General features: G+C 53.0%; 1 protein-coding gene across 11 annotated transcripts in view; it reads left to right on the forward strand.

The window, feature by feature from the left end:
• HUWE1 (HECT, UBA and WWE domain containing E3 ubiquitin protein ligase 1) overlaps window positions 1-15,478 on the forward strand; it is a 282,139-nt gene that overhangs the window by 245,001 nt on the left and 21,660 nt on the right. For all 11 annotated transcript variants that reach the window (XM_075324217.1, XM_075324216.1, XM_075324218.1 and 8 more), the window contains 2 exons: window positions 318-420; window positions 589-1,132. In XM_075324217.1, coding sequence (XP_075180332.1) covers window positions 318-420; window positions 589-1,132 — 647 coding nt within the window. The remainder of the gene's footprint in view (window positions 1-317; window positions 421-588; window positions 1,133-15,478) is intronic.

The raw sequence follows: 15,478 nt of genomic DNA on the forward strand, positions 1-15,478 counted from the left end.
CATGTGACCGTAATGGGCCGGGCTCAGCAGAGAATTTATGTTGAAGGACCTGTTGTGATATTGTAATGGGCGGAGGTCAGCTGAGAAGTGATGGTGAAGGACCTGTGATGATCAGCAGAAGAAAAGTGGGACCCCCTTTCTTTAAAAAAACAGTTGATCCTTCATCTGATGTATGTGCTATGAATGTTAGAGAAATATCCCTTTAATATTCCACTTTCTAGTTTTTATTCTAAATTCTCTTGAAGCACAGTTGTTGGATTTAATACCTGTTGAACTAATTTTTTGTGAATTTATTTTTTTTTTTCATTTTTTTTAAGCATTTACAAGTCGCCTAAGTGGAAACAGGGGCGTTCAGTACACTCGCTTGGCAGTGCAAAGAGGCAGCACTTTCCAAATGGGAAGCAGCAGCACGCACACAAGGTATGGGGATAGGGCAACCTTCTACAAAGCACCTGCAATCTAGTGCACGTTAATTATACTTATACCATTTCCTGACTTTGCAAAAAAAATAACACACACTTCAATTGGATAGAAAAGGAGTAAATTGCAAAAACCTATGACTTGCGTACATGTCTTGTGTTCTTCCAGGCCTGAGGGGAGTAATGTGGACAGCCTCCTACGCCTGCGGGGACGACTGCTGTTGGATCACGAAGCCCTCTCCTGTTTGCTCGTGCTGCTTTTTGTGGACGAGCCGAAGCTAAACACCAGCCGCCTGCACAGGGTGTTGCGAAACCTCTGCTACCACGCGCAGACCCGCAATTGGGTCATCAAAAGCCTTTTGTCGATCTTGCAGCGAAGCAGCGAGAGCGAACTCTGTATAGAAAGTCCTAAGACTTCTCTGGGGGGGAGCGATAAAAGGGGGTCGGCCAAGGCTTGTTCTTCCAGCCACGACGGCCGCCCCTTGGAGCTGCTGCACAAAATGGAATCCAAGAACTCCAACCAGTTGTCGTGGCTCTCGGTTTCAATGGACGCCGCTCTCGGCTGCCGAACAAACATATTCCAAATCCAGAGATCATTAGGACGCAAGCACACGGAGAAACACGCCGCCTGCGGCTCTACTGTTCACATTCACCCACAAGCCGCCCCTGTGGTGTGCAGGCATGTGTTGGACACTCTTATTCAGTTAGCCAAGGTAGGTTTTGGGTGCACTTAATAATCTGGTAACTGACATAAATCAGCACAACCCGGTCCATCGACCTCATAAGTAAGCTGTGGTCACTGGACCAAAGCCCTCACGGCTTCCCATGGCTCTGCTTTTGATTAGCTGGCCTACGTGCAAGGTGGAGTAATCAAAAAAAGATCCATGGATGCCCTCAAGTGCGAGGGGGTTCTCACGAGCTCGATACTGCGATTGTGTGCCCACCTGCATGTAAGCTTAGTCAGGGCATCATTGGAACGTCCTGGATCGTCGGGAGGATAGAAGTTTTTATAACTCTTCTAACTGTGTAAGTATTACGCCCGGGAAGTCATGGGCGGGTATAAAGATTTAGGTAACATGGAGTGAACCTTGGTATTCTCCAAGATCCATTTCTTGGTAATTTCATTAGAAGACACGGGGGAAACCGTGATGGGGGTATAGACTGCTCCTATCAGGAGGCATGGCACAAAGTAGCGAATGTTGGCTTCTCCTACACAAGAATCTCTGCTCTTCTGCCAGAGCCGGGTCCAGCTTAATCTGCAGAACTAATTTCTTTAGTTTACCAATGGGCTGAAATGAATTGTGCCTCAATACTAATACAGTGGAACCTTGGTTAACGAGAACAATCCGTTCTGGGAGTGTGCTTGTAACCCAAGTTACTCATCTTCCCATAGGAAATCATTGAAATGCAGACAATTCGTTCCACAATTTGTTAAATGTACCATTCTATACTCGCACATATGCTCACCTTACCTTCCGTTCCATCGCCGGCCTCCTGGTTCTTGCAGTTCGCCAGTACAGGATGTGTATCTGGTAACCATCACGACCGATGGCGGAATTTCCGCTGCCAGAGCGCTGACGTCAAAGGCAGGAGCCGCTTGCCTCTGATTGGTCAGCATGTGCTGCCTTTGAGGAGCGGCTGACGGGAAGTTCCTCCCTCGTCGCAAAGGTTACCCAATACATATCCTGTACCGGCGAACTACAAGAACTATGAGGCCGGCGATGGAACGGAAGGTAAGGTGAGCATAATATGTGTGTTCCAATTTAGGAAGAAGATGGCACTCACCAGATATATGCTGTGTGAACACGTATTTTTTCGGATGTGGAGGTTACATGTGCAGGGCAGGTGGGTGGGGAGGGAGAGCTATACACGGCCAACGTCGGACGTGTATAGCTCTCCCTCCCCACCTGCCCTGCACATGTAACCTCCACATCCGAATAAATAAGTGTTCACACAGCATATATCTGGTGAGTGCCATCTTCTTCCTAAATTGGATCATATATCGTCTTTTCTTTGTCGCTCCATTGGGAGACACAGACAATTGGGTGTATAGCTTCTGCCTCCGGAGGCCACACAAAGTATTACACTTTAAAAAGTGTAACCCCTCCCCTCTGCTATACACCCTCCCGTGCATCACGGGCTCATCAGTTTTATGCTTTGTGTTGAAGGAGGCACACATGCACACAATGCTCCACATTTTAGTCAGCAGCAGCTGCTGATTATATCGGATGGAAGAAAAGAGGGCCCATAAGGGCCCCCGGCATGCTCCCTTCTCACCCCACTCTGGTCGGCGGTGCTGTTAAGGTTGAGGTACCCATTGCGGGTACACAGGCAGGAGCCACATGCCGTTTTCCTTCCCCATCCCTTAGGGGCTCTGGGGAAGTGGGATCCTAACTGGTCATCCAGCCACTGGGACCGGGCTCCCTCCGCAGCCCCTGGGGGAATCTGCCGGACAGGAGACGGAGTATCGTCAGGGACATGGCCCTGCATCTACAGGTACTCTGTGTCCCCGTTGGGACGGTGCATGAAGCACCTTGGCCTCAGACGCAGCTGCGACTGCGGTGTGGATTTTTTGTCTGGGACTACCGCGCCGACCATGCCTGTTTGTCGGCCGCGGCTTTTACTTTAGTCCCCGGCTTTTGCGGCCTAGTGTGTTAAACTCCCGCCCCTGAGCCTGCCAGTCAGGGAGAAAGGCGGGACGGTCGGTATGATGCCGACAGTGAGGGCTGGAGCACACTTCGCTGTCCTCCGCCCCCCTCACTAATCACTATGGGCCACCAGGTTCCCGCACTTTTGCGGTTCCGCCCACGGCTCTCTCCTCCCCTCGGAACGCCGGCAGCCATTGTTATAATTCTGCCGGTGGAGGATCTCAGAATCTGCACAACACTGCTCTGGGAGAGGGGGATCCTAACCGGTCGCCATGCTCTGGGACCGGGCTCCATCCGCAGCCCCTGGGGGATTCTGACGGACAGGAGACTGGACATCATCAGGGACAGAGCCCTGCATCATAAGGTACTCTGTGTCCCCTGAGGGACGGTGCATGCAGCATCTGTGTTACAAATGCCGCAGCGGTTGCTGACTGCTTTGTGAGACTGGGACTACCGCGCCGACCGCGCCATGTTTGCCGGCCGCGTTTTTAAATTTAGTCCCCGGCTCTTGCGGCCTAGTACCATATACTCCCGTTCTCGGGCCTGCCAGTCAGGGGTAACGACGGGACTGCCGACTGGACGTCGGCAGGGAGGGCTGGAGCATACGTTGGTATCCTCCTTCCCCCTCACTGAGCACTGTGGGGCACCAGTTTTCAGGTGCTGACCCCCCTTGGTGCCGCAGTATATATATATATATATATATATATATATATATATATATATATATATATATATATATATATATATGTGTTTATTTATATGGTATATGATCTCACTGTTCGGCAGCATTATTTGCCTTTGGCTGTATACCCTCACTGATTACTCTGCGGACGACATGCTGTTGTCTGCTCTTAAAGAGTAAGGGTGCCAAGGTACTGGCTTATTTTACAACCTGTACCTCTTGTGCGGCTTTATTACAGGCAGGTTCCACATACCCTGATTGTGTACAATGCTTGGCCCCGAGGGCACTCACTCAGCCGGAGCCTCCGGCACTGGTGGGACCCTCGGCCAGGTGGTACCGCCGGTTTCCACTGCACAGATGACAGGGACAGAGTTTGCATGTTGGAATCAGCAAATCTCTGAGTAGCTTTCACATTCCAGGACTCAGTCTATGGACAGAGGGTCTGCTAAGATACTGGAAGCCTTGCAGTCCAGACCGATAACACAGGGCCAGGGAGCTGTGAGTTCATCGCTCCCGGGTCCCTCTGGGTCGGTACAACAAGGGGCTCCTGGGTTAACACCCAGATCCCACGGTGAGAACTCAGTCACGGACCGCGGCCTCTGATAGGCTAAGCGGGCCCGCTGGGAACCTTCCCCGACTTCATCAGGAGTGCGTGTTTCGATCACTCTAACTCCAGAGGGGCCGTCCAAAAGCAGAGAACTTTACGGACAAACGCTTACTAAGCGCCTTATTGACACGCGTTACCCTTTTCCCCCCTGACGTTGTTAAGGGTTGGGCTCAGTGTCACAGGGTGGATTCTCCAGTCTCTTGGCTGGCGGCTAGATCCGTAGTATTAGTGGCAGATGCCATCTCTCACGAATGCCACTGACAGGCAAATAAAGCTTATGATGAAATCCATCTATGAAGCCATAGTCGCATCTTTTGCTCCAGCCTTCGCAGCCGTGAGGGCACTCCAAGCTATCTCAACTTCTCTGGCTGAGATTATTGCGGTTGCACATACCTCTGCCCCGCAGGTTGTGTCCTTCACTTCTCAGGCGTAGGTTTTTTCGTTCTACGCCATGAACGCCATTCCTGGACTCTGCGAGCCGTACAGCGGTAGCATCCACCAATTTGGTGGCAGTCTGCAGGGCCATGTGGCTACGTGAATGGAAGGCAGGCTCTGCCTCCAAGAAGTTCTTAACCGGTTTGCCATTTTCTGGCGACCGTTTGTTTGGTGAGCAATTGGATGAAGTTACTAGACAGTCCAAGGGAAAGGGCTCGTCCTTGCCCCAGTCCAAAGGTTTCGGTCATTTCGGTCCTCAGCAAAGTTCCGTTCCTCCACATCCAACAGGTCAGAGGAGGGCTAGAGGGACTCTTCTGCATGGCGGTCTAAGTCACAAGGCGGCTTCCTCATGACTTCGGCCTCACCAAGACCGCGTCCTCGGTCGGTGGCAGGCTCTCCCGCTTTTGCGACGCCTGGTGGCCACATGTCCAAGACCGATGGGTGAGAGACATTCTGTCTCACGGTTACAGGATAGAGCTCTGCTCTCGTCCTCCGACTCGTTTCTTCAAAACATCTCCGCCCCCCGAGCGAGCCGATGCACTTTTCTTCGGCGCTCCATTGGGAGACCCAGACGATTGGGTGTATAGCTACTGCCTCCGGAGGCCACACAAAGCATTACACTAAAAAGTGTAAGGCCCCTCCCCTTCTGGCTATACACCCCCCGTGGGAACACGGGATGCTCAGTTTTCAAGCTTTGTGCGAAGGAGGTCAGACATCCACGCATAGCTCCACTGTTTAGTCAGCAGTAGCTGCTGACTATATCGGATGGAAGAAAAGAGGGCCCATATAGGGTTCCCAGCATGCTCCCTTCTTACCCCACTTGTGGTTTGTTAAGGTTGAGGTACCCATTGCGGGTACGGAGGCTGGAGCCCACATGCTGTTTTCCTTCCCCATCCCCCTGAGGGTCTCTGTGGAAGTGGGATCTTACCGGTCTCCAGGCACTGAGACCAGGCTCCAACCACAGACCCAGAGAACCTGCTGGATATGGAGCTGAGTATCGTCAGGGACAGGGCCCTGCTACATCAAGGTACTCTGTGTCCCCATACACATCGCGCACACACGCACCAGCATTGCTGGGAGTGTTAGTGCGCCGGGGACAACAGCGCGGAGCGCTTGTGCTATTATTCACTGCAGCTTGCTGAGTGAATTTATGTGATAGAAACGGTCGCGCCGGCCGCGGCTGGGTGTTTTTACACTGTGGCGCGGCTGGGACTTGTGGTGCGCCGGGGACTTCCGCGCTGGCCGTGCACATGGGACGGCCGCGCTTATTACTCGAGTCCCCGGCTTTGCGGCCTAGTTTTCGTTTCGTTCCCGCCCCCAGCCCTGCCAGTCAGGGGAGGGGCGGGACGCTGTACAGAAAGTCAGCGCCGAGAGCTGGAGTCTGCTTTGCATTCTCCAGCCCCCTTCACTGAACACAGGGGACGCCAGCTTTCCCGCTCTTGTCTGGGGCACGCCCACGGCCCGCCCCTCTGCACAGGACGCCGGCAGCCATTACAGTTTGCAGTCTGGGCTGGAGAACGGAGACAAGCTCTGGGCAACCAGTCACAGGATTCTGGCGACCTCTCACCCGCTTTTGTGCGGGCGGTAAGCAGTGCTGACCCCACTAATGCCGAAGTGTTCATTTGTACTGTATGCTTGTACACTGCACTGTACGGTCGCTATTCTTGGCTATATACTCTCCTAGATGGCTAGACTACAGCAGCAAAAAGCAAGGGTGCTAAGGCACAGGCTTTCTATGCTGCTTGTATTGCATGTGCTGAAGTGTTCAGTTGTACTTTATGCCTGTATGCTATACATGGCACTGTACGCTCGCTATTCTTGGCTATATACTCTCCTAGATGGCTAGACTACAGCAGCAAAAAAGCAAGGGTGCTAAGGCACAGGCTTTCTATGCTGCTTGTATTGCATGTGCTGAAGTGTTCAGTTGTACTTTATGCCTGTATGCTATACATGGCACTGTACGGTCGCTATTCCTGCCTATATACTATCCTAGATGGCTAGATGACGGCAGCAAAAAAGCAAGGGTGCCAAGGCACAGGCTTTATATGCTGCTTGTATTGCATGTGCGAAAGTGTTCATTTCTACTTTGTGCTTGTATGCTATACACTGCACTGTACGGTCGCTTTTCTTGGCAGCAGCAAAAAAGGCAAGAGGCAGCAAAAAAGCAAGAGTGCCAAGGCACAGGCTTTCTATGCTGCTTGTACTGCATGTGATACTGTTCCACCGGCAGGTTCCACTGATCCCCATTGTGTGCAATGCGCCCCTGTGGCATTTGGTCAGCCGGGGTCTCTGCTAGAGGTGGCCAAAGGAACCACCTGTGAACCCTGTCCAGAGACAGGGACGGAGTTGCAGTTTCGGCTGACAGATTGTCTGTGACTATGGCTAACATCTTAGAGACTTTGCAGTCCAGACAGACCATGGGCAAGGTTGATTCAATGCTCCCTAGCCACCCTCATTTGGAACAAATCATTGCTCCGGGGGGGTCCCATGCATCCCAGGGTGAAGGCTCTGACACGGGCGACAGTCCCAGACAGCCTAAGCGAGCTCGCTGGGAGCGGCACTCGGCTTCATCACTGGTCAGGGTTCCAGCAGGGGACTCTCCGTATGATGAGGCAGAAGTGGCTGTTCAGGACTCTGATCCTGAGACCGCTCTCAATCCGGACTCTCCGGATGGTGACGCCATAGTGAATGATCTTATAGCGTCCATCAATGGAATGTTGGATATTTCTCCCTCAGCTCCTCCAGTAGAGGAGTCAGCTTCACAGCAGGAGAAATTTCCGTTTCTTTATCGTTCCTTATGGGAGACCCAAACCATGGGTGTATGCTACTGCCCCCGGAGGACACACAAAGTTACTACACTCAAAAACGTGTAGCTCCTCCCTCCTAGCATATACACCCCCTGCCAGCCAGATCTAGCCAGTTTTTTGCTTTGTGTCAGGAGGAATCACACACACACATGCATTCTCTTTGATTTTTCATTTTTTTCTAAAGATTTGGAAGAAAAGCGGGTCCACTGGACTCCCGGCATGTCCCTTCACACCCCCCTGGCGGCAGTGCTGTTAAGGTTGACTTCAGGGCAGGAGCCCTTCATGCCGCGCTCCTTCACCATCCCATGCTGGGGCTCTGGCTGAAGTGGGAGCCAACACGGTTCTCTCTGCCTTGCAGGAGACCGGCCTCCATCCGCAGCCCTTGTGCAGGACCCTGCTGGAAGGAGCACTAACCCCCACCCCACCAGGGACTGGACCCTGCGTCTCAAAGCTAAGTATAGAGACGTTATTCAGAGGGTCCTTTCTGCAATGTGGGGCACTTTTAATGTGGGGGACAGTGATGCTTGATAATGCTGCTTTTACTGTGTTTCCGGCCGGTTCCACGTTTTTTTTACTGGGAACCGCGCCGATGTTGCCTGATTCTCGGCCGCATGTATAACTCTAGGCCCCGGCTTCAGCCGCGGCCTAGTTTCGTTTTCGTTCCCCTGCATGTCAGCATGCAGGGGGACGCCGCAGAGCCGCCCACGGCCGCTCTGCACAGGGGAGGACACTCATATCTGATGAGATGATTCCCTCCCCTGTACATCTCCTGCGCCCTCCGATTCCCGCTTCTGAGTTAACCCCCGCCCCCCCCCCCCCCCCCTCATGGCGCCATTTTCTCAGCGTCTCAGTACTCTGGTCGGCGCTGGCTGCTCTGCAGTGCAGAGGGAGTGGATATATGGCTGGGGGTCCAGGCTTGGAATCTGGAGGGCACACATAATAGCGGCCTGATAAGTCACAACCTCTGGTTGTGCACTTTTATTCACTCTCAGTGCATTCTGAAGGAGTTAATTCTTTATCATAGAATCTCCTCCTCAGCAGCATGTCTCACTCTAGCAGCAAGGCTGTACACTACATGTTCTGCATGTAACCTTATATGCCTGAACCGACACACTGTAACGGTTCTTATGCGGTGGATAGTGGCAAGATGCCTCAGCCGGGATTCTTCCCAGGCTGAACCTCTGTCTTGGGTATTCTAGACAGAGCCCCCACCTCTGCAGCATGTCACAGAGCGAGACTGCAGGCTGTTTTTTATTATCCACTGCAGGTAGTCTCGTACGGCTATCCCGAGCTCATAACACATGGGAGCTCATTAATGGTCCCTCCAGCTGCTGTTCGGTGGCTGACCCCCGTAGGAATCCTATCCAGGGGTCGGCTGTCCCGGCATCTGCTGAGCATGCAGCCCCCTTCTTAGGGCGTTTTCTGCTTCGCTCAGCAAAGCTCACAAGGGACTCTCCTGGACTCAGACCCCGTCCTCCTGACAGGGAGACGCAGGGTCCCCTGTCCTCCCCGTCCCGCAGCTCCGATACGAGCTGACTCGCTGGACGAGGAGGATGTCTCTACCACGGGCTCGGACGTTCCGTCCGTAGGTGACGCAGATGTGAATGATTGGATTACGTCCATTATTCTTGTACTGGACCTCCATCCGCCTGATCAGGGAAGTGTTCCCCGCTGGCAGAAATGCATCAGTATGCTTTTAACATGACGAGGAGTGTGTTCTCACCACTCCAGTTTTCAGCCCGCTGCGTCCAAGCCCACAGCCTATCCTGCAGACCCCACAGCGGAGTTCTGCTGCCTGTCTCCCCCTCCCATCTGAGGTGGTCAAGGAGTGTACTCATCCGCCAAGGGTAGCCACTCCGGTGTCTAGACTTTCAGCCCGGATAGTTGTATCAGTGGCGGACGGCACCTCTATATGGATCCTACGGTACATTGATTTTGTACTGGACCTCAATCCGCCGGTGTTACCTTATCTAGGTGAACACAACGTGTGTTCCTTAACCTCTCCAGTTTTCAGGCCCCTGTGACCAGCCCAGGGTCCGCTCTGATCGCTTCTCATGAAGCGTGATTCTGAGGACTGGATTTCCCCTGTCCACCAACGGTGGTCAAGTAGTGGGCTCATTCACCTCGGGTGGCTCAGCCCGGGCCGTTATGTCAGTGCCTGATGGCTCCTCACTTACGGTTCTGCGGTCCGCCTGGTTGTCCTTTGGGCCCAGTCGGTATGGGGACGGCAGGAGCTTTGTTCCCCTCAGCTTACAGCAGTGCGGTTTTTTTTGTACCTTCTCTGCTTCTCTGGAGGAGATGCATCCTCTCACAGGGACTCTATGCCAAAACGGTTGCCTGAACTTACAGACTTCAGTCCTTTCATCCTATACCAGGTCTGCCATGCTGGACGCCGCACGGCGGTGATCTGGGCTACCTTCCTCGCTATCCGCAGGCTTCTGTGGCTTCGGATTTGGAAGGCAGATGCCTCTATGGAGGTTTCCTGCTGGGCTCCCACTAGGTGGGACCAGTTTCCTCGGAACCAACTGAGTGAAATTAAGGAAGCTATGGCGGGAAGTGTTCTTCCTTGCCACAAACCTAAACCAGGGAACCTGTCCAGGACAGGAATCAGTCGAGGTTTCGGTGGTTTCCGTTCCTCCATCTGATCGTCCTCTAGCTCAGCCTAGGTCCATAGAACCAAATAGCTCGAAGCTGCGTCTTCAGAAGGCCGCAGGAGATGCTGTCACTGAGTCAGCTTCCTCCGAGCTATTTAGCCACGCCAACAACCTCCTTGGTCGGTGGCAGGCTCTCTCCACTGGCGACGTAGGGTTCTCACACGTCTCCGTTCAGTGGGGGCGAGACTTTATCTCCCTTGGCTACAGGATGGACTTCTGTCCACCCGCCAAACAGTTTTTCTCTGTTATCTCCTCCCTGCTCCAAGGCCGCCGCCTTCTCACAGGCCGTGGCATTTCTAGCAGGCCAATGGAGTAATTGTACCGGTTCCCGTCTGGGAACGGTTCTGAGATTTTTCCCCGAAGAGGGCGGTGCCTTTCGACCTGGATCTTTAGCTTTTCAAGCATAGCCAGGTGTGGCGTTTTCACATCGAGTCTTGGTTTTGTTCCGTGTGTTTTTTTCACCGGATCAATCAAGACCCCAAGGAGAATCCCTAGCAACCATCGGCATCAGAGATGCCTATCGGCAGGGGTCAATCGCAGTTTCACACCAGCGTTGACTGCGTTTTGACAATCGGAGTGGTCCAATCGTGGCTCTTCCCTTGGGGTTAGCCAAGGCCCCTCGATTATCCTCAGTGGGGCAGCTGTGATCAGGGTCCTGCCCCCCTAGGGTTTGGCAGTGATCTTTGGCCCTGGACGGCCTTCTTGTTGGGTTTTCATCCAGTGCTGACTCTTAGCAGAGTGCTTCGTTCACTCTCGCCACTCTGACCTATCGGGTGGCTTGTCTTTCCGCCCAAGTCCACTCTGACCTCGAACCAGAGGTTCTCAGGGCGTCAATGGAAGCGGTTCCTTGCCAGCTTTTCCTGCGTCCTCTGAGACTGGATGTTTTCCGCTGTACAAGCGAACTCACTCCTCCCACGGGGTGGTGGCTTCGTCACTGACCAGGGGCTCGTTTCAGTGGTGGCTTCGGCCACTCTGTCTCAGGGGCGCTCCTTTTCTGGCCCGTTCCGGGTGATCCTCACCAGGATGCTAGCTTATCCGCCTTGGGAGCAGTATATCTCCACCGTGGAGCGCAGGGCGCTTGGACTCTGTCCGAATCAGCCCTCTGGATCAATGTGCTGGAAATCAGGGCTGTATTTCTTGCCCTCTAAGCCTTCACCATCTGTGGGCGGCTAGGCACATTCGAGTCCAGTCGGACAACGTGACAGCGTTTTCCTACACCAGCTTCCAGGCGGGACACTCAGCCGCCTGGCAATCATGGCGGCTCAACATCCTTCAGTGGACAAGGGAATCCTAGTCCACCGTATCCGCAGTCCACATCCTAGATGTGAAATCTACGAGGCAGGCTATTTCAGCTGTCCTACCGTGGTCCACAATCCTCAGGTTTTGCGGTAGACACACTGGTTCATGTTTGATCCCAGCTTTGTCTCTTTAAGAATTTCATCCTCTACCTCTTGTCCAGAGTCCTGCGCAAGATCGGTAAAGGGGGTCGTCGGGTCATTCTCCAGACTGACCCAAGCAGGCTTCGTACTCTGACCTGCTCCTTCTGTCCGTTGGGTTGCCTTCGCATCTTCCGGACCGTTCAGACCTTTTCTCAAGAGGTCCGTTTTTTCCCCGTCAGAATTCTGGATTCTCAGAATGACGGCGTAGCTCTTGAGTCCTGGATCTTAGCGACTTCTGATATCCTTCCTGAAGTCATCTCCACTATGACTCGAGCTCCAAAGTGTCCTTTGACCTTTTTTGGCCTTGCCGACCCTCCTGTCCCTTCCACAGTCCGGTCTACAGCTAGGACTATCCCTCTTAAGGGACAGGTCTCGGCTCTGTCAGTATGTGCCAGCGGCGAATCGTCCGGCTGGCTCCGGTGCGCTCCTTTAAGGGCGCATCTCACATCATTCCGCCTTCCGGCGGCCTATGGAGACCTCGGACCTTAATCCGGTCCTCCCGGTTCCCGGAAACCCCCCTTGCGCCATCTTCGGGAGGTTTCTTTGTTGTGTCTTTCACAGAAAGTACTCTTTCTAGTGGCTATAATTTCCCGCCAGAGAGTTCTGGCTGCACTCCCTCGGAGTCACCCCCTTTTTTTGGTCTTTTGCATCAAGACAAGGTGGTCTTCATCCGACTCCGGACTTTTTCCCTAAGGCGGTTACTGCTTCCACCTTATTCGGGGCAATTTTCCTGCCTTCCTTTTGTCCGGCTCCTGTTCATCGCTTAAGGAAGCGTTGCATATCCTAGATCTGGTGCGGGCGCTCCGGATCTATGTGTCTCGCACCGCCGTTATTAGGCGGTGCACCTCTCTGGTGCTGACTGTTCGTCAGCGTAGCGGTCTCTCGGCATCTAAGCCGACCCTGATCGTTGGCTGGGGCAGCCATTTCTGAGACCTACAAGTGTACTCAAGTGCCTTCCCCATCGGGAATCAGAGCACATTTAGTCAGACCTGTTGGCGCCTTTTTTTCTTGGGCTTTCAGGCACCAGGTTACGGCCCAGTAGGTCTGTCACTCTGCAGCTCGAATTAGTCTGCATACTTTTTCGAAGCACTTTCCAAGGCATGCTCATGCTTGGCAGACGTGGGCTCGGCAGACGCATTTTTCCGGCGTCTATCGCCCATTTGTGAAGTTAGGTTGCCTGCTTCTCAGTTGTCTGGTTATTCCCACCCATGGACTGCTTTTGAACGTCCCATGGTTTGGGTCTCCCATAAGGAACGATAAAGAAAAAGAGAATTTTGTTTACTTACCGTAAATTCTTTTTCTTATAGTTCCGTCATGGGAGACCCAGCACCCTCCCTATTGCCTATTGGCAAGTTTCTTGTTCCGTGTGTCTTCACCGGCTGTTATTGTTGTAGACTGAGGTTCCGGTTCTTCCGGATTTTACTCTGTCTCTTCTTGTGGGTGGATGTCCTCCTTCAGCTTTTGCACTAAACTGGCTAGATCTGGCTGGCAGGGGGTGTATATGCTAGGAGGGAGGAGCTACACGTTTTTGAGTGTAGTAACTTTGTGTGTCCTCCGGGGGCAGTAGCATACACCCATGGTTTGGGTCTCCCATGACGGAACTATAAGAAAAAGAATTTACGGTAAGTAAACAAAATTCTCTTTTTTCAGTATCTCAAGCGTAAATTGAGTACTTTTCTGGCCACTCTGACTTCAGAGAAGCAGTTCAGAAACACCACGCTTATCCAGATAAGCGTTTCTCCAGATGTATTAAGGATACACGTTATCCCTTTCCACCTGACGTGGTCAAGAGCTGGACCCAGTGTCCAAAGGTGGATCCTCCAATCTCCAGGCTTGCGACTAGATCCATAGTTGCAGTGGACGATGGGGCTTCCCTTAAAGATGACACTGACACAGATGGAGCTCGGATTGAAATCCATCTATGAAGCTATCGGCGCGTCGTTTGCTCCAGCATTCGCAGCCGTATAGGCACTCCAAGCTATTTCAGCTGGTCTTGCGCAGATGGACACTGTCACACGTACACCTGTGCTGCAGGTGGCGTTCTTAATCTCGCATATGTCTGCATTGCCACTTACGCTATTCATGCTGTCCTGGTCTCTACGAGCCGTACACCGGGGGCGTAAGCCAACTCCGTGGTTTTGCGCAGAGCCTTGGAGTTAAGGAAATGGAAGGCAGAATCGGTTTCCAAAAAAGGGCTTAACCAATTTGCCATTATTTGGTAACAGACTGTTGGGTGACCGATTGCATAAAATCGAACAGTCCAAGGGTAAGGATTCGTCCTTACTCCAGGCCAGATCAAACAGTCGAGGTTTCGGTCCTTTCCAGGCTCGGGCAGGTCCCAATTTCCTAGTCCAAAATGACTCAAAAGACTCAGAGGGGCTCAGATTCCTGGCGGGCTCACTCACGCCCAAAGACGGCAGCCGGAGGAACCGCTTCCAAGGCGGTTTCCTTATGACTTTCAGCCTCTCTTTATCTCCGCATCCGCGGTCAAGAGCAGATTCTCCCGCTTGGTGGCATTTAGCTGCCACAGGTCAAAGACCGGTGGGTGAGAGACATTTGTCTCACGTGTACAGGATAGAGTTTTGTTCTCGTCCTCTGGCTCGATTTCTTCAAACGACCGAGCCGCTGCTCTTCTGCGAGCAGAAGGAGTGGTAATCCCTGTTCCACTTCAGGCAATCACGATGCTTATCTCCTTGTGCCGATTGCTCCAGAGCACCAGCGTTGCTACGATTCAAGAAGACGAGCATCTTCAATTCGTAGTCCTGCCCTTAGATCTGGCGACAGCCCCACGGGTTTTCACCAAGGTCATGGCAGCAGTGGTAGCAGGCCTGCACTCTCAGGGTCACTCTGTGATCCCTTACTTGGACGATCTACTTGTCAAGGCACCCTCTCAAGGGGCATGCTAAAGCGGCCTGAACATGGCGCTGGAGACGCTCCAGAGTTTCGGGTGGATCATCAACTTTTCAAAGTTAAATCTGACCGACCCAATCACTGACATATCTTGGCATAGAGTTTTAGACTCTCTCAGCGATAGTGAAGCTTCCGCTGGACAAACAGCGTTCGCTACAGACAGGGGTGCAGTCTCTCCTTCAAGGCCAGTCACACCCCTTAAGACGCCTCATGCCCTTCTTGGCAAGATAGTGGCAGCAATGGAGGCAGTCCCCTTCGCGCAGTTTCATCTGCGTCCAATTCAATGGGACATTCTCCGCCAAGGGGATGGGAAGTCGACGTCCCTAGACAAGAACGTCACCCTTTCTCAGACGGTCAAGGACTCTCTTCAGTGGTGGCTTCTTCCGCCTCATTGTCAAAAGGAAGGTCCTTCCTACCCCCATCCTGGGCGGTGGTCACGACAGACGCGAGTCTGTCAGGGTGGGGAACAGTCTTTCTCCACCGCAGGACTCTGGAAATCTAAGCAGTGTATCTTGCCCTGCAAGCCTTCCAGCAGTGGCTGGAATGCAAACAGATCCGAGTTCAGTCGGACAACCCCACGGCGGTGGCATACATCAACCACCAAGGTGAAACACGCAGTCGGCAAGCCTCCCAGGAAGTCCGGCGGATCCTGATGTGGGTGGAAGACAGAGCATCCACCATATCCGCAGTTCACATCCCGGGCGTAGAAAACTGGGAAGCAGACTTCCTCAGTCGCCAGGGTATGGACGCAGGGGAATGGTCTCTGCACCCGGACGTGTTGCAGAAACTCTGTGGCCACCGGGGGAGACCGGACGTCGACCTAATGGCGTCTCGGCACAACAGCGTGGTCTTACGATCAACGAGCTCTGGCGGCAGG

The sequence above is a fragment of the Anomaloglossus baeobatrachus genome, chromosome 9 (genome assembly GCF_048569485.1).
Source record: "Anomaloglossus baeobatrachus isolate aAnoBae1 chromosome 9, aAnoBae1.hap1, whole genome shotgun sequence".
Taxonomy (NCBI): domain Eukaryota; kingdom Metazoa; phylum Chordata; class Amphibia; order Anura; family Aromobatidae; genus Anomaloglossus; species Anomaloglossus baeobatrachus.